The sequence below is a fragment of the Cavia porcellus genome, unplaced genomic scaffold (genome assembly GCF_034190915.1).
Source record: "Cavia porcellus strain 051 isolate PalLab524CR breed Dunkin Hartley unplaced genomic scaffold, mCavPor4.1 scaffold_17, whole genome shotgun sequence".
In the NCBI taxonomy this organism is placed as follows: Eukaryota; Metazoa; Chordata; class Mammalia; order Rodentia; family Caviidae; genus Cavia; species Cavia porcellus.
The window spans coordinates 3,879,021-3,905,442 of NW_026947500.1; the positions used below are offsets into that span (position 1 = coordinate 3,879,021).

General features: G+C 37.9%; 1 protein-coding gene across 10 annotated transcripts in view; it reads right to left on the reverse strand.

Annotated features, from left to right (window-relative positions):
* Tnik (TRAF2 and NCK interacting kinase) overlaps positions 1–26,422 on the reverse strand; it is a 375,608-nt gene that overhangs the window by 109,714 nt on the left and 239,472 nt on the right. For all 10 annotated transcript variants that reach the window (XM_013145513.3, XM_063227156.1, XM_013145516.3 and 7 more), the window contains 3 exons: positions 13,903–14,013; positions 11,777–11,867; positions 9,521–9,651 (listed from right to left, as the gene is read on the reverse strand). In XM_013145513.3, the coding sequence (XP_013000967.1) occupies positions 9,521–9,651; positions 11,777–11,867; positions 13,903–14,013 (333 nt within the window). The remainder of the gene's footprint in view (positions 1–9,520; positions 9,652–11,776; positions 11,868–13,902; positions 14,014–26,422) is intronic.

Below are 26,422 nucleotides of genomic sequence, written 5' to 3' on the forward strand. Positions count from 1 at the left end.
TAGATGGATGGGCACACGATAGCCTCACTCCAGGATTCTTAGTGGGGATAACAATGCACCCTTACAATACCACCATCCTTGTATTCCAAGTGACCCATCTGCTTACAACACAAGAGAGCAACTCTTGTCCATTCTCTTCATCCAATTTCACGAGGCATTCAAAGGTTTCACAGGACACACATACCCCGGTGCATGCCTCGCTAATGACTTGCCCCACAGGCTCGTGGCCTAGCTTCATGAGGTCATTTCTGGAGCTAATGAGAAGGTTTGACTCACCTGTTACAGGTTGGCTAAGAAGTAAAAATGAAAATACAGCCCTCTTGTGCCTGGGATTTCACGGCTGACAGACAGAGACAATTGTTTGGGGAAATAATGAAAAACAGTGAGTCACTGTGAAGGAGGCGTCAGGCAGGAAACAGTGGGAATAGACTGGAAATGGAGGGCCAGCTCAAAAGGGCCCTGTGCTATTTTGATAAGACTCCAGAGTCATCAGCCCAACCAGCATTTTCCCAGAACCCTTAGGAACTGTGTGTTTCTGAAGCATGCAATAAGGTAACGCAATGGAGGCAGACGCCAGGCTCTGCTCCTTAATGGCCCGAGCGGGGACAAATTTAGGTGGCTGGCAGGTCCAGAAAGCACTGACCTGGAATGACGACCCACACGTTTGCAAGGCAGTGAGGGGGCTAGCATGCAAAGGGCTCCAGGCAAGGCCTTGAACGAGAAGAAGATGCTCCGAAGGGTCAGGCACCTCTCCAGGATGCACACATTGACTGCCTCCCCACCATAGTCATCACTGTTCGAATCCTGGGCTTTCAGTGAGGATCTCTGGAGCCTTCCCACATTCCCATTCTGACGTGTTGTATTTATTTACTACTCATTTATTAGTTTCATGTTTATTCTTTGTATCCCTTGCCTGTAACACACACACACACACACACACACACACACACACACACACACACGTCCTATACAGTATTCTTTTGTTCATTGACATATTCCAACTACCTAAAAGACTGCCTGGCATGTAGTAGGCTCGCAATAAAAACTTGCTGAATGAGTGATCAACAAGTTAAAAGATACATGAGAGAAAGAACCAAAACATGAGTGCAGGGCCTGGGAGTGTCCTTGTAGATATAGTTTGACCTTTTATGTCAGAGCTGAGGAACAGTGGCTCTCTCAAGTTTTTCTTTAATTACCATTGCAGCATAAGCACTTCAGTAACCATATTCACTTTTATTTGGCATCAGGGGCCCATGAAGAGTGGTTCTCGAGTCCTACTTGTCTACAGATGACTGCAGGTACTGGCGAGGCCACGAAGGTGCAGAGATTCACTGAGGTCACTGGTTTTACAGGACAAAACAGCCTCAACTTCTTGGAACAATGCAGGTTCGCAAAAGGAGAACAGGCTTTCAATTAGACAGATTTGGATTCAAACCCAAACTTCAAACTGACCTTCATCAGAACGCTGCTCAGAGCTTAGCGGTGTCAACTGCACAGGAATTGTGACATGCATGTGTTCAGCTGTGCTGCGCAGGTCAACATCCAGCACAAAGTGGGCTCAAGAATATCGGTTTTCTCCTCCTCTCTTGCTGGATATGGTTGCCCGTATCCCTTAACTTAACTTAACTTAACCCTCCACGCTCTCCTGCCACGTGGAGGTGGTGGATACGGTGTCCTGGCTACCGCAGCAGTGTCTGCAGCGCCCCTTTCCAGCACTGCCTCTGCTCTAGGGTCCGGGTTGGTTGCACCCACCCAACCTGGCTCTGCAGTAGTTCAGGGCTGGACAGAGTTCCGGCCAGTCAGACATAAGCAAATATCTTCTAGAAATTTCTGCTTTTCCTCTTAAAAGTTTTTCATGTTGAATATTTTTTTTAGTAGGTGTTTGTAGTACGTAAACATCACATTCATCAGAGAGCTGGTACATAGCATGTCCTAATTCCCTGTAAGGCCCCTTCTCTTACTTACATTCTCCCCTTCATGTCTTTATCTCCTTTTCATTTGTGAAAGAGCCCCATTTCCTATTATCTTTTATTTTGCTCTTTAGTTTACTTATACTGTGGTTTTGCTTATAAAAGAAATCATGCAATATTTAAGCTTGCATGTCTCACTGACTTCACTTAACATTAGTCTTTTTTTTTTTTTTTTTTTTTTTTTGTCTTTTTCCTTTTTATCGGTACCGGGGATCGAACTCACGACTGCCTGCTTGCAAGGCAGGCGCTTATGCCGCTGAGCTAAATCCCCAGCCCCCTTAACATTAGTCTTGAACTGCATCCATTTTCTTACAAATGACTCAGATTTATCTTATAGCAGAGTAGTGTTCCATTGTACATACATAGCACATTTTGTTTATCTGTTCATCACTGATGGACATATAGGGTGCTTCCACGATTTCACCATTACGAGTTGTGCTGTTATAAACATAGGTATGCACATATCTCTGTAATAGTATGATGTTTTTAACTCTTTGGGGAAGATACCTAGAAGGGGAATATCTGGATGGAATGAAAGTTTTACTTTTAATTTTTTGAGTAATCTTCACACTGACTGCTTTCCTTAAAACAGGGAACTCATACAGCTCTTGTCTTGCAACTCAACTCCACTTCTTAGGGCCTTGAATATATTGGAAGCTATAATGTCCATTTTGCAACCATGAGGCAATCAATGAATATATTAATGATGACAGGGCAGAAAGACAGAAGACATCAGTAAATATCATATAATACCCAGACTCTGGAGACAAAAGAAACATAAGCATAGCATTCCTAAGGGATGGTACATATGCAGCAGTAATCGAAAGCGTATTTTGATGGTAGAGAAATGTGGAAGGCTCATTTGCTAGGTGATTCTGGATTTATCCCACAGGAAGCAGGGAGGATCGGTGAAGATATGTCCCTCTTGAGAAGCCTCGTCCGGTCTCCAAATACACCTCGTTCAACCAGAGGCCACAGTATCTCAACTACCTAAGTAGCCCTTGTCAAGTCATTTGACCAGGCCAGTTACTGCTGCCCCCTTAAGTCTTTATTTTGTATCACCATGTTTTGTTGGGGTTATCTTTTTTCCAAAAGGAACATTTATATTTCTGGCCATATATAACCAAAGCTGCTTGTAAGCTATATTTAACAGGCCACGATAGGAAGCCATAAATGTCCTTGACAGGTCTTATTTAAGCCTTTGGATATGTTAGTGAGTCTAAAAGACAATTCAGAACTTAAATAAGGGAAAAAATGCTCCAGTTACAACTGGCAAGACAGATTATAGGAGACCAGAAAAAAGAAGAGGGAGGAAAAAGATAGGAGAAAGTCAGGGAGAGATAAGTTTCCTTCGTGGCCACGGTGTGACTCATTTTGGCAGGAGCTTGGAAATTCATTATTCTAGAGGTGCTGTGCAGCCTGGTCTGTGGTATGATTAATAGCCTAGTCCGGTGTGCATTACAAATGGAACAGAGACAAATTCTAGTGTCTCTGAGAAAGCAGATGCAAGGCACAACTTTAGGCTGGGGCCAGAGACAGCTGGCACATAAGCAACTTGTAAGGGCAAGAGAGCATTCCTCTGGGCCTAGGCTGCCCAGCACATGAAGAAAGCAATGCTCTTAGATGCTGAAACCCATCACACAAGGGAGGGGAGGCAGCGTGGGAGACAGGAGCCCAGGGTAGGCTTTGGGGCAGAACAAGCTTACACTGCAGCCAGACAGGCCTTGGTTTGACTCTCAGCTCTGACACAACTGGCTTGGTGGGCAGAGGCAAGTTACTTAACAGTTCTAAGTTCCTTTCCTCAGCTCTAGACTGTTAAGAGAGCACATATTTTGCAGGATTAGTGTGAGAATAGAATAAGAATATATACAAGATGCCTAACACAACACAATGCACTGAGTGGTTGTTAAGCAAGTATGATTACAGACAGATCCTCAGACCAGTTGTCAATAGGCAGTTCAGCTGCAAATACTGAATCAGGTTAAGATGGCTGTGAGTGCTAGTAATCAATGGACAAGCACAGATAGGTATGGCTCAGTCCTAGCCCCAGTATCCCAAAGCACAGGCAACATTGGGGGCCTGGAAGAGACAGATGATTGGTCAATAGAGGGGAGAGCTGGCATGGTGGATTTCACCAAGTGTTGCAGATCAGAATATAGTCTTTCACTAAGAACTTGTGAGTAGTTTGTTCTTTGTGAAATGTTCCAGGTGGAAAAAGGAAACTGCATTTGCATTGTATGTGGCCCTAAAGACACCATTTTAATCTAATTGTGGTAAAAGGTACAGAGAAGCAGATTCGAGTGCAACAGCAGACAAAACTAGAGGCCTGTAATACAAATACAATGCTGAAACATGAAATTACTGTTGACATTGTTAAGGCAAAAAATGGCCCCAAACACATAAACATAAAACTATCATACTGAGTATTTACCAAGCATACTATATCAATTATAATTCCTGTCTATATTAATGTTAATACTAATTCTTCTATATATATATATAAAATACAGCTAAACCTTGTCTTACAAACATTTTTGTTTGTGAATAATTTGGTTTGCAAGCAGAGGCATTTGGCAAAATTTTGGTTTTGTTTACAAACTCTGCATTGGGGGACTGCACAACCGTGACCATCTTTCTTGCATGAACATGGGGTGGCCATTGTTTTCAGAATCATGGAATGAACCAAGTTTGAGAGTTGAGGTTCCACTGTGTGTGTGCGCGCATGTGTATCTCATTTATTCTGTTACAATTTTTTGAGATACAATTTATGATTTCCATTTCATACAGTCTCACAAAGATTAATTAATTCTTGTGAGGTACTACACTGAACCTTAAACTGGTCTTGTCTGACTTCATTCATTATGTCACATACTTACATACTGTTACACATAAAGAATACTAAACGGATGAGTTCAGAGTTACTAAGGATGTCTAAGCAGAGAAAATTCTTAGTAATTTTATTTTATAAATGAAACAAACTGAAGACAGATATCTTTAGTCCCTATCTACCTGCATTTATTATACGCCAAAGGGAAACTATTGAAAAATACTCTCTTCTAGGTTTGGCTCATTGCCTCTAGGAGGTGCTGGCTGGCCCAACTAAAGAATCCCATAAAGGGGATTCTGACCACAGGAACAACAGAAACACGTTTAACAGAAGTGTCAGCTTCAGGCTGGTGACACTAAGATGGTGTCTCATTTCCCAAATAGGGAAGCAGGATCTACCAGCAGATAGAAGCCAGGGCCTGTTTTGTGAGTGTAAATGCACCATTCTACAAGCCGAACACTGTCCTCTCAGGTGACACGTGCATCACAGTAACTCCCTCACTTTCTCTCTTATCTGAGCTTTTCACTCAAGGAGCTATTTCCAGACTGTATGAATAAAGCCAGTATCAGTGATACGGGAGAATAAATCAAACCATCTCATATAGAACTCAACATTCCCCCAAACCCTGAAAGGAATCCACAGCACCTGTGGGGAATGTCTTATAGACAGTGCTGGTGAGTAATACACAGCATAGCACAGATCAGTCCCAAAGACAGAGCCTCTCACTGTGGGATGAGAGGACAGGACATCTCACATTGCTAGTTTAATACAAGAACAAGGCCTGTTCATGGCAAAAACATTGGAACAGTACCAAAAGTTACATAAAATAAGAATTTTAAGTTCATCACCCATACGCCCTATTTTGAAATAAAACAATTTTAGGGGTTTGAGATTTCTCATAAATACGTATGAGGGGTGAGGCTGTTATAAGCACTATGCTGTAAGTTGTTTTCTGTACTTAACACTTGAGATAGTATCTCGGCATCTGCTTAAATCCAAAATATATGCTACTTCACTGGCAAAATGGCTGCATAGTATTCCACTGAATAGAAATTTGGTAAATTTCCTATTGATGAGCATTTGGCTACAGAGAAATTCTTTGAGTGGGTGGTTCTTTGCAGGCAATAAATACATAGGATTATAAAATGCTTGGTAGATTCCAGTCATTTGCAATAAAATTCAAAGTAACTTTTAAAAATAACAGCTTAAACAGTCTAAGAATTGTGAATGGTTTTATTAATTTCAAATCTTTTGAGTGCTTATTATTAAGTGGGAAAGCTTTCATTATTGCCCTGCATACTTATCAGGGAAATGAAACCTTTCCTTTCACTTGAAGTGTTTTGACAGAATTTCTGAAAACAAGAAAGGAAGGGCCTCCAGGGGAAAGCCAGCACACAAAGCAAATGAGATTCCAGCGTTCCTCCTCAGAAGAAGGTCTATTTTCAGTGAGTTACTTACTGTACCCAGAGCTATCACACAAAACCAGGCTGCGATGAAACCCATGTGCTCTACAGATTACTCTCCTACAGAGGCCCTTGTCATACTGAATTACTTTAATTTTTTAAATACATACTTGGTTTTAGAGACATCTTAGACAAAGCAGAAAGTCAATCATTAATAATCAATAAAAAAATCAAATAACTAAGCTCTCTTTTTTTTTTGATTTTTAAAATTTTAAAACAAGGGCTTTGTGGTAGGGAGTTCAACACATCCAGTGGTCTTTAAATCATCTTTGTTTTAAATATGCCGTCCTCGCTTCAAGTATCTAATACAGAAAAGAGAGTCCAAAGTGGTGGCATCAGTTACTGAGGCTGGGAAGGCCTGCTGGTTACAGGGAGCATCCATCACACAGGGCTAAATCCTTGGGCTTCGTGAGGTCTTGAATAAATTGTAGTTGGAAACTGCTTACAATGGGTAGATCTTGGCTAACTCCTTACACTCAGTAGGCATTCAGTAAGTACACACTGAATGAATGAATAAAAAATTTTGAAAGTCAAACTTTTGTAAAACCTTCTCCTGGTGGCAGACCACCTTTCCAAGAACACTGAACAGAAAGACAGGACAAGTTATGGTATCAGCAAGGAAGAAGAAGGTTATTTAAAGATTAGCATTGTCTATTCCACGGTAATGCTGTGAAGAGGTTGAAGTACATCTTCAGAGAAGTCCCAAACCAACCAACCTTCCTTCCTTCCTTCCTTCCTTCCTTCCTTCCTTCCTTCCTTCCTTCCTTCCTTCCTTCCCTCCCTTATTCATCCTTGGGTGATGCTCCTTCTGGTGCCCAAGACAGGTTGCAAATGAAGCTTGTATTCTTGCCAACACTTTATCATCTTCTTGCACAGCCTATACTCATAACAATACGAAAAACTAACATCTAAGTGATCGATATAGTTGAACTTCTTCTTTCCAATAAGAATCTTTGAACCTTTTAACTATCTTGGGATGCTTTTACAGTCAGGTGAAACTTCTGAACTCACCCTGTCTGTGCATTACGACGCACCCCTGTGGCTAGTCACATCCTGGGCTGTGTGCATACTTGGTCTCACAAATTTTACAGACTCCTAATGATATTTCTAACCTATAGCCTGAGGGAAGAGGACCAAGATATTAGTTTAATTCTAAGCGTTTACTTAGCCAGAAGGAAGGCTTCTCCTAGTTCGTTTCCTGAAAACAAGCTAGTCCTGGGATCTATTCTATGGCACAAAACAAAAGTTTCTTGTCTAATCTATCCACTCGAAATTCTTAAAAGGGTAAGCTGGGGTAAAAGTCTAAAACATTCTCATCCTTCATGGTATGTTACAGGAATCTACAATACCAATGGCCCAGTAGATTACTAACTAGTTAGTACTTGTTAAAGATGACTACAATTTGAAGGATTGCTTATAGCCAATTATGATACACATATCTGGCCTGGCACATATATTTTGTAGTGAGTCCTCTGAAGGGATTTGAAAATGAAATTATTCAAATGTGCTTATCATTAGCAGTTTAAATAAATGACATTTATTTTGGCAGGAGATTAATTTTTAACTTGGCAGCTATTTTCAGACAGATTGTTGTCAGGTTATTAAAGTGACTAACTTTGAAAGAAGGAGGAAATTATTATGTTTTCAAACCTTCGAGCTTGCATTTCCCAAAAGAAGCAAATAATTTTGTCAATGCCCGGAGACATTGGGTCCCAAAGACGCTGAAATATTTGCATCTCTGTGACCTGATGACAATAACAATGCCAAACATGGATAACTAACTGTTCTTTAAAAATGGAATTCTCTAAATACACTCTTGCAAACTGGAGATGTACAGAGGAGTAGGGCAATCTATTGGGAAGAGGTCTGGACAGTTTGAAGACCAGACTGAAATTCTTACTCTTAGGAGATCACTAAGGTGTGCACTTTCAAAGACCTGAGGCCTGAGTTTCCTCTGGTCTAAGAGGAGGATATTTAGAGAAAATCTTTATAGTCATTTGGAGGAACAGTCCTTATGCTTCAAAACCAGCCCAGGTAGTATCAAGTTTTGTCCACAGGGTGTCTCTCCACCTAATGCACAGTCTAAAACTCCACAGACTGTCCCCAGTCTGTCTTACTTGCCAGAAATCTAGACAACACAATGTCACCGGACACTGCAGCTCTTGGTAAGACAGTAACCCCAAGTCATGTGATTACTGGCCAAGGAAATAGAAAAGCAAAGGCTTCTTAGGGAAGTCTATTTGAATACTCCTTTGAATTCACTAATAAATTCCCAGTTCATGTGAAAAGGAACTAGCTGCAAGTCAATTTTTATGGACCACCATGCTATGCTAGAGAAACGTCACAAAGTAGATACCAAGATCCCATTGGATTCTCTCACAGAAACAAAACTCCAAAAAAATTGCACTGTGAGCAATATAAAAATCGTAAGTCTGATTATTCTTAATCAGGAAAAGATGCCCTTAGACAACAAATTCATATACTGGTTTTTTGTAACAAAAAAGCTACCAGAACATGTACTTAGGGAGAGGGAGAGATGGGGCAAAGTCAATCAGTATGTACAAAGTCAGGTGACTTTAGACAATAGTAATGTACTGTACATATTGGAACTAGAAAGAAGGATTTAGAAAGTTCTCACTTGTCCCCGTACTGGGAAACTGTGGGAGGAGGACTGCTTAGTTTGAGCCATGTTACGATTTACAGAGACCCTGTATCAAAGTAAAAAGTCTTTTTTTTTTTTTTTTTTTTTTTTAAAAAAAAGCAGTGTAAATATTTAAGGAGATAAATATGTTTAACCTGACTTAAACATTATACAATGTATATATGTTTTGAAATATTACACAGATCCCTACTCATATGTACAATTTTTACATTTTTAAGTATCAGTTGAAAAAGAAATTAAAAAGAAAGAGCTAGGAAACGAACAAGAAAAACATAAGGAATATATATTGTGTCAAAATTTTAAACTATAACTAAAAATGAAAGCGAGTATTTTCAAGGATTAAAAATAAGAGCAAATTCAAAGGAATACAGAAAATGATTTAAACTATTTTTATTTTTCAGATGTCAATCAGATATAGTGGGTGAATTCATTAACGATTCTCACTTGAATGCTTGATGATTTAAAACTCTGATAATATTTCTCAGTTCCCTTTTGGAGCAGATAAATTGCAAACCCAAAAGCCCATAAGAATTCTCACGCTACAAGACTCAGAATGTGAGACCAGACATACTTTTAAAATACAATGAAGAAGTCACACCTTGAAATCATATGTGGCATCTGGGTTTTCATCACAGGCAATGACTTCCGGTGCCATCCAGTAGGGCGTCCCAATGAAAGTGTTTCTCCTGCCCACTGTGCGGTCAAGCTGGGCACTGACCCCAAAGTCCACTAACAAAGAGAAGACGATTGAATCAAGTTTAGGACAGAAGGTTTTGCAGGATGACAAAAAAAAACTGTGCTTCTTAATGTTAAAGTATACACAATACAAATTTTAATATTTTAACCATTTTCTGATGTATGTATGAGAGGTATTAAGCAGGTTCACACTGTGCAACCATTGCCACCATTCATCCCCAGAACTTTTTTTAATCTTCACCAGTTCAACACTCATTAAGCAATGACCCCTGACTTCCCTGCCCCCAACTCCTGGCAATATCCCCCACCTTCTTTATGTACAAATCTGACAACTCATAAGTGGAATCATTCAGTATTTGTGTTTTAGTCTGACATTTAATTTAGCACAGTATCCCAAAGTTCACCGATGTTGATCACATGTCAGAATTTTTTCTTTCTTCCTTCTTTTCTTTCTTTCTTTCTTTCTTTCTTTCTTTCTTTCTTTCTTTCTTTCCTTCTTTCTTTCTTTCTTTCTTTCTTTCTTTCTTTCTCTCTCTCTCCTCTCTCTCTCTCTCTCTCTCTCTCTCTCTCTCTCTCTCTTTCATTTTTTTGTTCTTTTTCCTCCTCCTCCTCCTCCTCCTCCTCCTCCTCCTCCTCCTCCTCCTCCTCCTCCTCTTCCTCCTTCTGGGAGGTAGTAGGCACTAAGTTCAGGTACTAAGGATTGCATCAAACTACATGGCCTAGCCTTTTCTGAAAATTTTTATTTTAAAATCGGTTCTCGCCATATTGTCCAGGCTAGGCTTGAAGTTGCAATTTCTGCCTCTGCCCCTCTCAGAGTGCTGGATCACAGGATTGCAATACCTTCCTTTTAAATGCTGAATAATCTTCCACTGAATATAGATACACATTTCATTTATCAATTCATCTGTTGGTAAGAATTTGGGTTGCACCTGTCTTTGCAATAATGTGAATATGTTTTATCTGAATTGCATGTATGCATTAATGAAGTATATCAATGAGTAAATCATAAGAGTGTTATATTTAGTTACAACAAGACTCTGTGGGGACCAATAAAGGTGCTCAACAAAAGGCAAGCGTGGTTGCCAGAATGATAACACATTAAAAAATGAGTAAGAGCTAAAGATGAGGGTCATACTGTAGAAGTCCCCTTTCTACCACTGGGCAGCAGTGTGAGCTATGGTTAGTACGTCAGCCTCTTTCAGTTTGCGTTTGCTAATCTATCAAATGAAGATGCTGACATTTACACAGAGTTATTCTTATATTTACACAAGATAGTCCAAGTTTCTTGAAAGTGGAATGGCATATATAATACATTCTCAACATAACTGTTACATAGTATGAATGAATCTTCTGAGGATGTTCATTATATATATATATATATATATATGCATATATATATATTTCACATTTTTTAAGGAAGCATTTGTGAGATGAAAGTTTGGCTCTAAGTGCTAATAAAAAAGGAAACTATCTTTCAAAATAAGTAATTATAGGGACAGTGATTCTTTCTAGGTAACAAATTGCATGTGCTATAGGACATGTGTCCACTCATGTTCAAGCAGGGAACACATGTAGGGGTTTTCTTTTATTTGGCAATTCTAGGCTTGTGGGAAGGCCTCTAGCAGATATGCCAAAGAAAAGGATGCTCCGCCGCTCGCTCTGCCAGACAGACATGAGATAATCAGTACTGGCCTAGGCTACTGAGCATCCATTTTGTTCACTTGCCCTAGGAAATAAAGTCAATGTAAATAAACCTTAAACACATGGGGATACAGGAGGAATCAACTGTCCTAAATAAGTCTAACTATGGATATTTTCCGTAAAAAAACCTTAAATGCTCTGCCATAGCAACCACAAAGCAAACAAACAAATGTAGGAGACAGTTTCAAGGTCTGTCATGTCTAATTTTTACTACAAAAATTTCAACTATACATTGATTAAGCATGTGGTTTTGTTCATCATATTATGTACAATCCATTTCTTAAAATGCTTTTAGAAAAAATTTAAGTAGACCAAAACATCTTTTGTTCTATTTTTATGACAGTGTCCTCCACACTCAATGACAAATTTACACTCATTTGGAAAAAAAAGAAAAAGAGCTATTGAAATAATGCTGTCCATGCCAGCAGTTCCTAGACTTCCTAGATTCTGTTCTTACCTAGTTTAACTTCTGCATTTTCAGTCAACAAGACATTTTGCCCTTTTATATCCCGATGAATCACCTTATGCTGGTGCAGGTGACTCAGCCCCTGGAGAAATGGAGAGGCGACAGAGTCAATAGAACATAAGCCAAGACCAAACAATCTATTGTTAATGCTAATGATCCCTCTAGATTAAACTCACTCAGAAACACTCTCAGAATTATATTCATGTCCTTCATGTGCTCATCGTACTTACTGAAACCGAAAGAAAATGACCACCGTAAACTGAAATATGCATGTAGTCCTTGCATTGCATGGTGCTGTGGTAAATAAAACACTTGCAAACCAGATCTGCTACCAACAACCACCAAACCACATGCAATACGGTTTGCTTCCCACACGCGTGCTTTGCAGTCCACACCGTAGTGCGAGAAGTAACAGACACATCAACTGTCACTGCACAGAAAACCAACCTGATTTAACTGGGCTCTCACACTAAGACATCTTTTTTGCCTACCTAAGCTATTAACATATTATTCTATGTTTGCTCATAAGAATGTTAGTTTTACTGTATTTCACATTTATACTTACTGGAATGAGCTTTTAATACGGCACAAATTAGATGCTGACTTTATGGCTTCGTTAGTGAACTGACTGAGCACTACTTACTGGTAAAAGTACTTTCTTCCCATTGAGAGCTGCATTGCTTTGTTATGTATCCAGTGTCACATGACATGTGTCCTTTCAAGGGCTCTAGACTCTGTTCTCTTGGCCACTGTCTAATCTTATGGCAATATTACTCTGTCTGAATTATTTAGCAGTTTTATAATAAATTCTGATAACCGTGAGTTTAAATCCTCTACTTTTGTTCTTCTTTTAAGATTTCTGTGGTTATTCTGGGCCTTTACATTTCCATTTAATTTCTAAAATGCAAGTTATCACTGTTCATATATATATAGCTACAGGACTTTTGATTAGGAGTTCAAAGAAAGCATGGATCAAACCTGGAGAAATGACATCTTTTACCATATAATTTATTCGAGCCCAGGAAATGGCCCTTCTTTTATTACAGTCTTTAACTTCCCTTAACAATATTTTTTAGTTTTTAAAAACAGATGTCATACACTTGTTTCTGTAAATTAGCTTCTAAATATTTGACATTTTGTGTCATTGTCAACTGCCATCTTTTAAAAATTTCATGTGCTATTTGTCATTTGCTTAATGTGGTTTACATTTAGTGGCTAGACATCATCTTTCTACATTTTTTCTCTTTCCTTAATGTTATTCTATCAATCCATCCATCCATTCATCTATTCATAGCATATAATGAACTTCTCAAGGTCTTATTTTCAACTCATTGTGAAAAATAATTTTGATTGTTCCCTTTAAATTAAGAAGGCAGAGCTCAAAAATAAATAATAATTGTCATGCAGTGCTAGTATGAAAGCTTGGTAGACAAATAGTAGCCTCCATATTACTAGCAAGAGAAAATTGTATTACTCTAAATGAAACAAAATATGCCCAATTACTTTTTCTCCCTGAACTAAACTAAATATGATACTGTTATCTTTATTATCTGACATGAGATTATGTGGATAAAACTGGGCAAAAGACAAACTTATCCAGCTAGTCTGACAATTTAAGTGAGTAAGCCTAAAAGATAAGTGTTTAAAAGATAAAATAAATTAAGCTGTGTTGTATGTACAGAAATGACTAAAGTCATACAGTCTTTATATACATCGCATAGTGGGAAGACATTACAATTTTAGTTACAAAGTTAAGGTACTAATATAAATAGATACCTTAAATCACCAATCAAAATATCTCTTGAAATAATACATTTTCTAAATTGGAGATCATTTTTTTGAACCCAAATCAGACTATTTGGGAACACCAATGAAAATGAATGCTTTGCTAAGGGAAATCAACCAGTGTCAGCCTCCTAAATGATATGCACATGGCCTGTCAAGAATAACTCTTACTCCCATCAGGGCAGACTTGCATGCCAAACCACCACTACCATCACTGTTAAAAGAAACCTTTAAAGAGATCTCTGCTATGCTTATGAATTGCACTCAAAGGTTAGAACAAAGTACAACACTTCCCAAGTCATCCTGTGGTACTTTACAGTGTTGTTACCTACCCGTAGGATCTCTCTGCAGATGTATGCGATCCACTCTTCTTTCAGTGTGTTTCCTTTCGTGTTCTTGATGAGATCAGTGACAGAGCCAGCGCCACAAAACTCCATCACCAACTGGCAAGGAAACAAACAAGCCCTTACTATAATTACACTTCATATATCCACTAGGCTAGACTCAGAAAGCGGAAATCCTTCTAGCTGGTTGTTTTGAAATGATACTGTGGCAAAGAAATGCTGATTATAAAACACATAAAACAAATATTTGTCTTAACTTTTTGCCAAAATGATAGAAAACAGAGGGGGTTTTTTTGTAAAATAATTTCAACCTATAAGTTGCAGTCAAAAATTGGGGAAAATATCTATATTCTAAAAGTGAGAGTGGTAGGTGGCTCAAAGTTGAGAATATCTCTGTGTTTCTACCCAAAAGTTTAACTCATCTTCTCTACAAAGTAGGACCATTCCCCTAGCTGGAGAACTGTGGTTCCCTGGGTATCTCCAAGTTAGGACAACACAAGTAACACTATTTATGTCATTGATTTGTAAGTGGCACTGTAAACTGTCAGGGTAGGACTATCTGTTTTTAATTAACTTCAGCAAATGTTCCCAGGAGGTTGGATACACCAAATAAATTCAATAAACAATAAACTTTAATTTAGCACCTTTCATCCAAAAAGCTCTAAGCACTCTATAAATGTAAACTCATTACAGTACTCAGCAACTTTATAAAATAGGAAGAAAATAAACATTGCCCTTACTTAACAGTCAAGATCAGAAGAGGAAAACCAATCTACGTGCATTCACAGCCATTTTCTGGGCTTAGAAAAGCACATCCATTTTCACCCTTTCTCCTTCTTCAGATATAGTCCTCAATAAATGTCACCTTATTAGGTACTTAACATTTTTTATAATTATAGAAAAGGAACCCAGAGTGATTAGTCATCAATCTCTGCATTGATAGTAGAGACAGAATTGGAACACAGGCACAATAAAATCACAACGTTGGTTCTAGCTTTTTTCAAATGTACATTCCTGATATCAGTCCTGTGTCACTGAACACTAAAAGACAGCCATCAGGAAGCAAAATCTTCAGGTAGGAATTGTGCTTTCTTTTTCTCTGCATGCTTAACAAAAACGCAATAAAAACACATGGAATGAATTGTATGAGTGAGTTTCTAATGCTTGACCTAACTTGACTTATGATTGCACAAAAGCCAGGTTCCTTATGGGATCCTCTCATCTTCTCCAAAGAGCAGGGTAAGGATAAAGTCTTATAGCTTGTGTAGAGAAATGCGCAAGTGCCATAAACAGACTACCTTTCAACCAGATAAGGTTGGAAAATTTTCTGATGTTTGAGCTCTTTGAACTTATGGTAAATGTTCAAACTTTTAAACATTTTATTGCAGTGAAAGACACATTGACATTAATCCCCCCTCAAAATATTTGTCCTGACTTATCCAGTAGAACACACTTATCCTATCATTCTCGGCATTTTCTGAAGCAGTTCTGGAAGCCTTTTTTTGTGAATGTCTGTGAGAGTCTAATAGGTGATCAAAAATAGAGTGTTGTCCTTGCCCAACGCCATCCAATGGAAAGACAGCCTTGTAATAGTATTACAGTGTGTCTTCATCCACCTTATTCACTGCATCTGGCTCCACAGGATTTCTGACTGTTCCTCAAAGTCAAAACGAGTATGAAAGACAAATGTTTTTAATCAATTTGGGACACTGAGGCCGCTACAAAACACAACTGAAGACCCTCATGAAAGACAACATCCAGAACTGCTTCAGAAAGTGGCAAGAATGATAGGAAAAACGTTTAAATTGAGTGGGAGTCTTTTGAGATGGATCAAGACAATGTGTCTTTCTGTAATAATTTATTTTAAAACCTTCACTTTATTTTTCAGTCATACCTTAAAATAGCTAGAAACTTGGCAAAGACCACAAAATCATATACAAAACTCAGAGGTGAACTTGAAAAGCATCTTTGTGGTCAAAGACAGGATAGGTTAAAAATCGACAAAAATAATGGAAATACACATTAAATATTCTTAATTAAATGCATTAATAATATCTCCCAAGACCAAAAATGAAACTATTACAAGAAAACAACTTACTATTTTGAAAACTGGCAAAAACAGAGAATCACAAGTTTATCCTCGGCAAAAATGAAGCCTAAAATATTTTTGTTTAAAAGACAAAATAATTTAAACTACATTATATGTACAGAAATGACTAAAGTGATATAGTCCTATCCTCTTCTCATGGTGGGAAGACATTAAAACATTAGTTGTAATACAGACACCTTAAAATGATCCAAGTATCTCTTGAAATGATCCATTTTCTAAATGAGAGACTATCTTTTTGATCCAAAATAAAATATAGAAAGCTTCTACTCATAGAAGTAGATGTTCCATGTAATAAATGGAGAAGATATAATAAAATTAGAATATAACTATTTGTACTTTTTAATAAACTAATAGACTTAGGTAGTGATCTTCAATGACTAGTAACATAAAAAAGTAAGAAATAAACAGTCCTTGATTCTTGCTAAAAGAATACAGCGTCACTTAAGAGGCAGTCTTGCCAAAATCCTGAATCTGTTTAAGCCTATATAATTCCAAATCACCCAACAATTTACAGAGGCCAGAGAATCAAGGGACCCTGCACAGTGGGGGTGTAATCAGCACAATCAAGACCAGGTAATTAGTCTAAACAAGGAAGTTTCCTCAACAAGTTACAAGGGTGAAGAAAGGAGAAATGGAAGGAAACTTACACTGAACTAAAAACACTTTGAAAATTTACCAAAAAAATGGCAACAGATGCACTACATTTTAAAATGAGTTAGCTGTTAAAAATTTCTTAAGACAATTCCCACTTTGAATGCAGACTTAAATATACGATGATGTCCAGCAGCCACCATGTGGACAACAGGGAAGAGAACCAAGAAGTCAGCTCACCCATCCCATGAGCCAGCAGCAGCTGTAGCTAGGAAGAGAACCAAGCAGGCAGCCTAGCCTTCCCATGAGCCGGACACAGTCATGGGTAGGAAGAGAACCAAGAGTCAGCCCGCCCTTCCTGTGAGCCAGCTGACACGTGGGCTGGGTGACAAGAAGAACTCCTCCCCCAGAGCTCCATGGGCAACTGGCTGATTAGCAGGAACACAGGCTAGGATGATAGAAACTGAGGTACAAAACAACTTAATGCTTATACTGACTGATTGACTTTGCAGGTTGGCGCTGGGAGTCAGAGCATCTGTTTAGAGAACAACAAAATGCAGTAGAGCAGTTATGGGGGACTTCTTTGTGTCCTGTCTTTGAAGTTCAATATTGTTCTCACTGTTTTGTTTTGTTTCATTTTATTGTTTTGTTTTATTCCCTTTGATGATGTTTGAGAAATACAGTATTTTAAAAAGTGATATACTAGCTCCTTGGATAAAAGAAAAATTATGATCTTTTGAAATAATATGCTGATATATTCATGGATAAAATTATACAACTGGATATTCACATGCAAAAAGCCAATGCTGTCAAACCAATACCTTACACTTTAGAAAATTAACTCAAAATGGATCCAAGCTCTCAATATAAAAGTTAAAACTATAAAAATCTTAGAAGAGTACAGGGATAAAACTTTGTGGGCTGAATCTTAATGATATTTTCCTAATATTGCAAGAAAAAGAGCAACAAAAACACTAGTGACAAAAGAAAAACACTAAATTTCACTAAATTAGATCTTTTGTGCATTAAAGCATCCTATTAACAAATAGAAAAGACAACCCAGAGAATATTTTACAATTTATAAGGCATATATGATAAAGGTCCAGTATGCAGAACACCATAGAAATGATTTTTACAACTGAACAACAAAACGGCAAGTGATCTATTTTAAAAGTGGGCAAAGGACTTGAGCAGACATTTCTCCAGAGATGACAAATGAGTGACTAATAAGCACATGAGAAGATGTTCGATATCCTGAGTAATCAGGAAAATGCAAGTCAAAATCACAATGAGATGCTACTCCACAATGACAAGGATAACTATACCTCTAAAAATGCAGGGAAGCTGCACCTCTCATTGGCAATGTAAAATGATGCAGTCATGGAGGCAATTAGTTCATGAGTTCCTTGGTGAGTTAAATGCAGGATCAATATAGGACTTAGTAATTTTCACTTCTAGTTGACAGCAGAAAATTGGAAACAGGTGGAAATAACTAAGATGTCTATTAACAGATGACCAACAAAATGTGGTATATCCACAAAATGAAATAGTATTCAGCCATGGAAAAGAATGAAGTTTGATGTAAAATGGATGAAAACATTAAGCTAAGTGAAAGAAGACAGATAGAATTGTTTGATGGAGAAAATAGAGAAAACATAGAATACATGAAGCAGGTTCAAAGAGATTACCAGGAAACTAAAAGCTCTATCGAAAACTGGCATAACAGCTTGAAAGAAACTAAGGATAGATTATCTGAACTGGAGGACAGATTTGTAATATGGGAGAATGAAATGAAAAATTTCTTAAAAATAACAAAGAAACAAACAGCAATAATACAAAGACTAGAAGATGATAAGAGGATCTATAACTTGAGAATTAAGAACATAAAAGAAGAGGTAGGGACACAAACAAATGAACTACAAAAGCTACTCACAGAAATAATCCAGGAGAATTTTCCTAATTTAGCAAAAGTTAAAGATACTCAGACGTATGAGGCATACAGGACCCCAGCCACCTACAACCCAAACAGAGCTACACCCAGGCATATAATAATCAAAATACCAGAAATCCAATATAAGAACAGAATATTAAAAGCTGTCAGAGACAAGAAACAGATCACTTACAAGGGAACACCCATCAGAATTACAGCAGACTTCTAGGCACAAACCATCAAATCACAAAGAGCGTGGGGGGAAATAATTCAAGCTTTGAAAGATAATAACCTCCAGCCAAGATTGATATATCCTGCACAACTATCCCTGGAAATTGATGGAAAAAAAAGGTGCTTCCAGGATAAAGAGGAACTAGGGGAATATGCAACCACCAATTCAACCCTACAGAGAATACTGCAGGATATTCTAAAAAAGAAAAATACGAAGAATCCAGAAATAGTGGCAGAGAGGCCACAATGAATGGAGCAGAAAATAAAATGAAGAAGACAAACTGACAACTAATGACAGAAAAAGAGCTCAACAGAAATGAGGCAGAGAAGATTGGATGATAGAACAGCTATTTTGGTGAAAACGTCATAATAGGTAATGCTGATTTAATATCATCTTGTTTTGAAGTCCCATCAAGCTTTTGTTCTTCTGTCTCCATAGGTCTTAACATGTTGTATCTTGTTGGATTTTATTATATGTGATAGTATAAACAAAAACTTTTATAGACAAGGAGATTATACAGAAACCATTGTTCATTTTCTGTTAGTGGATTCTAAATACCCTGTGATACTGTCATTCTCTTGAATGATTTTACATTGTTTTAATATATTTGATGCTACAGTATACGAAGTTATACTCAAAGATTTCAAGGAAAGAAACAATATGGTAACTACTTTTATGTCGGTATTATCTTGTGGTGAAACACTATTCTGTTTAAATGGTTATGTTTTGATCTGCGCTGTTTTGTTGTTATGCCCTCTTTTATCTCAATCTCCATTTTATTATTTACTTTTTTATTTTTATCCTTTTAATTAAGGGAAAAATAAATAAAAAATAGCAGGATATATTATAGTAACCCACTTTGATTTTCTATTAACTTGATTTGAAGCCCTGTATTGCTCTCACCATGTTGTCTTGACTGATGTTCATCTACTCTGTTTTGCTTGATAGTACCAGGTTTGAAAGTTTAGGCAACAGCTGTGAAGATAGTGGGATTCATTATGACGCCCATTCTGATTGACTATTATCTACTTTTGATGACCTGTAATGTCTCTAATATTTTGGTTCTGTTAGTTTCATTCTTTACTGTTTTGTTCAATTTTATTATAACTGATGATATAGGCAATTCTATTAGAGACATTATGGTAACCATTGTTGATCACCTTGTATTATGTTTTTACATTATCTATTATGCCCACCCTTTTGATTTGATGAGCTCTATTCTGTTATGTCACATTTGGTTTTTCTTTCTTCCAAAAAAGTAGTAAGAACTGTGGGAGCAATAAAGCCCAAAAAGTGTAATAGTCATTGTACAAAAGAGAGGAAAAGAAAGTGCTCTAACTGCATGTATATTTAAGTGTATAAGACAGACAATGATATTACTGAATTTTGTTGGATCATTGAACAGAACTGTTTGCAGTCTCACTGTTTGAATGTCCACTTTATATGCTTTAATTTTGTAACTTGAACAAATATTTCTAAGATGACAATATGTAATCCATTAACTAGTGATTTCCTGTTTATTTTTTTTTCTGAAATTCTGTATAACTTGTACCCTTTTTCTGCTTTTTTTTTCTTTTTCTCCTTAAATAAAATTTAAAAAAAAAGAAGACAGATAAAGTAGGTCATATATTACATGATTTCATTTACAAGAAATATACAAAACGGGCAAATCCACCGAGACAGAAAGAAGATTGGTGGCTGCCAGGGACTGGGGGCAAGAGGAAGCCGGAATGATTATTTAATGGATAGAGTTTCTTTTAAGGGGATAAATAATTCTCAAATAGATAGTGGTGATATCTGTACAACATTTTGAATATAACAAATATAACTGAATTATACACTTAAAAGTGGCTAAAATTTAGACAAATCCAGTATTACAGATATCTTGTCAGAACTTAAAAATGTTATAAGTAAGATTTACTTCAAAATGAAACTAGAAGAAGGGAATGAATGGGCCTATGTGTGGGAGTGGGACTGGCCACTGAGCTCCGAGGACTGCTGGGGCTGGTTTGGGGCGCATGACCGTTTCAATATGTTGGTCTTTCTACTTCCATGTGCTTTGAGGGATCTTTCACAGTGCAAGTAAAAGAAAATCCCATTATGTAGCAAACCACAGCTCAACACCAGCAGGAGTGAACAAAGAAATATCATATTTGCATAGAACAAAAGGAATATTTCTCAAGTGAGCAAATCACATATGTGCCCTTTCTCCAAATCCCATTTTTTGAGAAACATAGTGACTGGACCTCCTATGAATGCTTCCATTGCTCTGCTATCAGCTGGAGGATTGTCCACCACTGAGCTCTATTCGGCCACATAATTATGGTTCCCAGGAAAGCAGTGGAAGCCCAGTGACTCCGGTCTTTCAAAATTAGATTGAACAAAACACTTTCAAATATTCAGTAGGAAACAATCCTACTCTGGCCAGGCACTAATGTCAGTGATTTCTATAATTTGCTTCCCCATTCAGCTTCAGCTGAAGGCTGCTAAATTCTTTTCATCTCACTATGGAACAAAATGATTGTTAAATTATATAATGGGATTTTTTTAAGAAAGGAAAAGAAAGAAAGAAACGAGCACTTGCTAGCAATGGGTTCCTGCAGCCTCACAACAACACTGATAATTATTGCCACCATCCAGCAGGGACCCTCCTTCCCCATAAGTAACCTCATCACATTAATAAACAGAGACAGGGCTCAACAAGCCAAGCCCAGCGGCAATAAGTCAATAACATCCTCTTTCACAAGGAAGAAATAATGGATCATTAATACACTCCCTGAAAGAAATTTCTGAAAGACTTTGTGCTGGGGAAATACTGCTTGCTAGCATTTACTGAGAATTTACTAGGTGCCTGGCACTGGGCTACATAATTTACAACTTAATGATCTACAAAAAACATTGTTTCGTTACTCTTCCCTCAGTTCCTTTGGACATGAAGCTTAGTTATGGCCTGTGGTCCTATCCATAGTATATTCTCATAAATTAACTAGAAAAGGGTTAAAAGCATGGTGCTCTCTTAATTACTGGCTTCGTAACATCGGGCATGTTCCCTGACCACTCCAGGCTTGACAACACGTCCTCCTCACCACCACTGCTATGGGACAACACAAAATAAAAGCATCACCATGATATGAACATGAAGCGTGTCTATAGACACAGAGCTCTCAGCAGCCAGATATCTCAAAATATTTTCCTGCTTCCACTCTTTGTCTGTTTTCTCTCATAAACAACATTAATGAGGAAGAGTTTCTGACTTGGAGAGTAGCAACAATAGCTCCTGAGTGTCCACTGCACCGGGATGGCAAACAGACAGGATGAAAGACGTTTGTAAAGAGCGCTGGGAGCATGTGTTTCTAAAACCTGTTTATGAAAGAGTACCAACGATGTATGCCACTTTATTCAAGGTCACATCACAGAACAAGAGGGCAGAGTGGTACATTCCAGGACAATGGATCTTTTTATTTGGAAAGTGATGGTGATGGAGAAAAGGAAGAGAAGTTAAAAGGAATCTTACATTTGAAACTCACTCAACACTATCTAAGTACCAAGGTCAGAAACTGAAATAAACATCCATGTCACTGGACAAGAAAGAAGGACAGTTGGTGTCTGAGACTGGGCCCAGGAGGAATTCCAAAAGGAGCACCGTATAGCACAAGCACCCATCAGGGGAACAGAGGGCTCAGGCTACTTGGGCCTGGTTTGTTATTCCTATGTAAGTGAAAAGGTTAACTTGTAGAAACAGAGACAAAAGACATTTCACAATGTGCATGGTTCATTACTACATATTTTTGTCAACTGGCTTACATGCCTTACAAGCAGGATATTTTCTCTTGGAAGTCACAGAGGGCTTACTACGCCTTCCGGTGTCTCCTGACACCACCTCCTCCAGCCCAGCAGTGTATTTAAGGGACAGGGTCTTTAAAATCAGCTGAACCTAGGGGGTTTCAGAAGCACAAAGTCATCTCTTTACTTCCTCCACTCTAAGCACAGGCCTGGGGCCTTCAGATTGGAACCACCAGATATGATCATGGCCGACTTTCCTTTGCAACCCCAAGAATCTCTGAAAACATTTTAAAAGGTTAATTCTCAGAAGCTAGGATGATTTCTGAGGTCCCTGAAGTATTCACTCACTTTCTAGTTAATTGGCTTTATATTCCTGCAGCAGGAAACAAGGCCTTAGGATGGTATTTAAAGCTGCAGGTATAATTCAGGATACCCAAATGTCACTGGTCAGTTATCTACAAGATTAAATGACTACTGACAGATCCGTTCTATCTACTGGCAAAGGAGGGACAGGAGAAAGAGGAGCAGGCAGGGGAAGCTCTTTCTAGAATGAAGCAAGCAGTTAAAGAGACCCTAAAGATAGGAAAGAGACTTCCAAGAATTCCTGAGTCTGCACGCTATCAGTCTATTGACCTTGAAGTTCTGGTGAGGCCCAAGCTATGTTTATCGTGTGTGGCTAGGAACAGCTGCAGACTCATCTACATGATTTACAAAGCTGTAAACCGGGCCCCAAATCAGCACCTTTGATAGAAAAGCTGCTTATTTCAATAAAGGTAGTTTAAGTCTTATTAATATAAAATGTGCAGGTACAGAAATTCAAAGTACAAAACTGGTCCATATACATAAGAATATATTTATTATATCAAAACTAATTAAAATAAAAAGTGTTTGGAATTTCAAATCTGAAAGGTAACCTCAAGAGCCTTTTGCATTTATTTTGGTTATGAGCACATGTGTGTAGGACACGTGTACATAACACATCTTAACTCCTTTCTTCACCGCTTTCCCCTTCCTCTTGTGCCCTCCTCCGCTCTTAATTCCCTCTTTGTGTTCTGAACATGTGTGTAGCACATAAAGTTTCTACTCTTTGTGTGAAGTTGGTACATGTACACAGCACATTCCAATTCCTGTTTTTGCTCCCATTTTTAAACTGGCATGTATTTGAAAAAAAAAAAACCCCACTCATTTGGCTTCTGGATTTTAGTTTTAGACTTGAAAAGAGAATTCTTCAACTACAAATTCTAAATTTTCCGAAGATACAAAGATGAGTTTCAAGTGAAGTATCCCAAATGGTACCAAGAAGGCTTCTGGCTAATGAGCAGTTTTATACTTGGAGAGCGACAGAGGCACTTGGGACATGTGGAGTATTGTGAGCAACCAGGCCCTGCCCAAAGGACTGTCCCACCAGACATGCGAAAAAGTCATCTATGTCTAGCTAAGGGGACAAACACCTCATGGTAGCATTCACAGAAAAGCTAGAGAAGAGAAAATGCTTCCAAGTAGAAGGATTTGGAATGAGAATAGAGGCAAGCAAGTTTTCAGGGAGGTTAAAAAGAGAAAAAGAAAAAAAAAATTCTGGTCTTAGTAGAGTTGGGATTATACATCTTGATAGTCAAGGATTTTGAGAACCACACTACAAATAAGAACACTGGCTCAAAATTAATCTAAAAATGGAACCAGTAGGGTTGCACAGACCATTAGCAAAATAACTTTGGGCATATATATATATATATATATATATATATATATATATATATAGTCATCCTTTTGCTAAGTGTAAAGAAGTTAAAACATATTTTAAAAGAAATTCTTTGGGATAAAAGAAGAAATTGGTTTCACAGTTTTGTCAAAATACCACTCTTTAATTCATACAAATGGTTACTTTGTGAAGTATTAAATTAGGGGAAGCCTTAGCTCTGTGTTCATTTCATTCTGTTCCCATAGGTTATGCCATCAGGACATTCTGACATTGGTAGACTATTTATATTTAACTCTCTTATCATTTTAGGCACTCCTGTATTTACCAAATTCAACCTTTAAAATTTTTCTACTCATGGGCCAGAGACTTAGCTCAGGGGAATAAGCACCTGCCTGGCAAGCACGAGGTTGTGAGTTCAATCCCCGGTACCAAAAATAAATAAAAATAAATTTGTCTGCTCACAAGTGACAGATTCAAACACTTCTCCAGACAAATAACCTAACTTCTATCTATGTAGTTGTTTAATTCATAATAGTCACAATCACTAATTAAAACAATAATTAAAAGTAAAGCTTCATTTCTAATACACAGAACTAAGAAATTTTAGTTAACTCTTCCAAAGCTCAGCCATAGCTGGTTGAATTTTTAATGGTGTTATCTATAGCAACTTACATTTAGATCTTGAAACAACCAAAGATGAAGTGAGCCTGAGTTTTACTAAACCAAGATGCAATAGCAACATAAATCCAACTATAGCAAATTTAAGTTTGGCGGTTGTGGCTAACAACAATGCAGATTCTCACAGAGGGTCTCTCTCGAGTAGGTGGCTATCTGAGTTCATGTTTCATCTCAGTGTCTTATTCTGAGTGATCCCACACAGCTGGTGGATGAGTAGTGCAAATGCACAAAGCAAAGTGAGAAGGAGCACAAGAGTGGTGGGGTGTCTGGTGAGAACTGGCTTGTGTCCTCTACCCAGCTGACAGACTATGCTGACATCATGGAGCTATTTGGTGTTTCAGGTCCAATGCCTCTAGAATATTTGATTTTTCAAAACTTTTCAAGGAATTCAAACTTCTATGTGAAACCACTAAGTTTTTCTAATGTTGGCATAATTTTTTTTTAAATGCTACCTCATGTGAATCAAACTAAACAAATTCAGCCTCTGGGCTTGCAGTTTGCAAACCCAGAGCTAGTCCAGTATTATCACTTTTATAATTTGGAAATCAAATGCCAGACACATTGCTTCTGCCAAGGATAGAATCCAGGTCTCTGGATTCTCAGGCCAGGCTATAGCCAACTGCTAGGATGTTATTCCTTAATTTCTAGCTGTGCTAGTCTACAGTGCTGCAATCTAATAAATGGCTTATGAAGCCATCATACTATGGTAATCTGCTCTCTTACTTGACCACCTACATTTTGGGAGCTAGTTACAAATTTATTTCCTTTTACAAGACATCCTAGCCCTGATTGCTATGGTGGTATGAAAAGAGACAGCAACATATGTGTGATTTCATGCCCCAATTTTAGAGAAATTAGTTCATTTAGAAGATAGTACTTCTCACCCCTTCTCAGTGCCTGAGTGGCACACAGTAAACGCTGAGAGCCTCTTAGCCCTGCAATGGGCAGAATGAGATGGTAATGTTGTATGTCAGAGCTCGACTTGTTTCCCAGAGATTGGAATCTTTATTGAAAGAGCTCTCTTTTTTGATTTCCGGATCAGGCCCTGAGCAACTGATAAAGGAGAATTACTTGGCTATTATCAGAAGTAGTTGTGTTTCCACAAAGGGCTGGTACTAAACAAGAGTTTATCTCTGCAATAAGACTGATAGAATTCACACAGATTATAATTCAATCAGACACCTGCAAGAGCACACATATTGGCTTATAAGATATTATAAATCCCTGACCTCCAGCCATAGGCAAAGAAGTATCTGGGAAATATTTCATGTAGTTAGTCTGAACACAGGGAATAAATTCTAGAAAGTGTTGATTTTGATTGTGCATGGCATGTCTCTATATATGTATATACTGATGTAATCCTAACAAAATGCCATTAGTCCAAAGACTAATTTGCAACTATTTGATAATAGATTCTCAAAAGGTTTAATGCACCTTAAAAAGTGAGTTTCTTAGGCATCATAGTAGTGTGTTGAATAGCTAGCA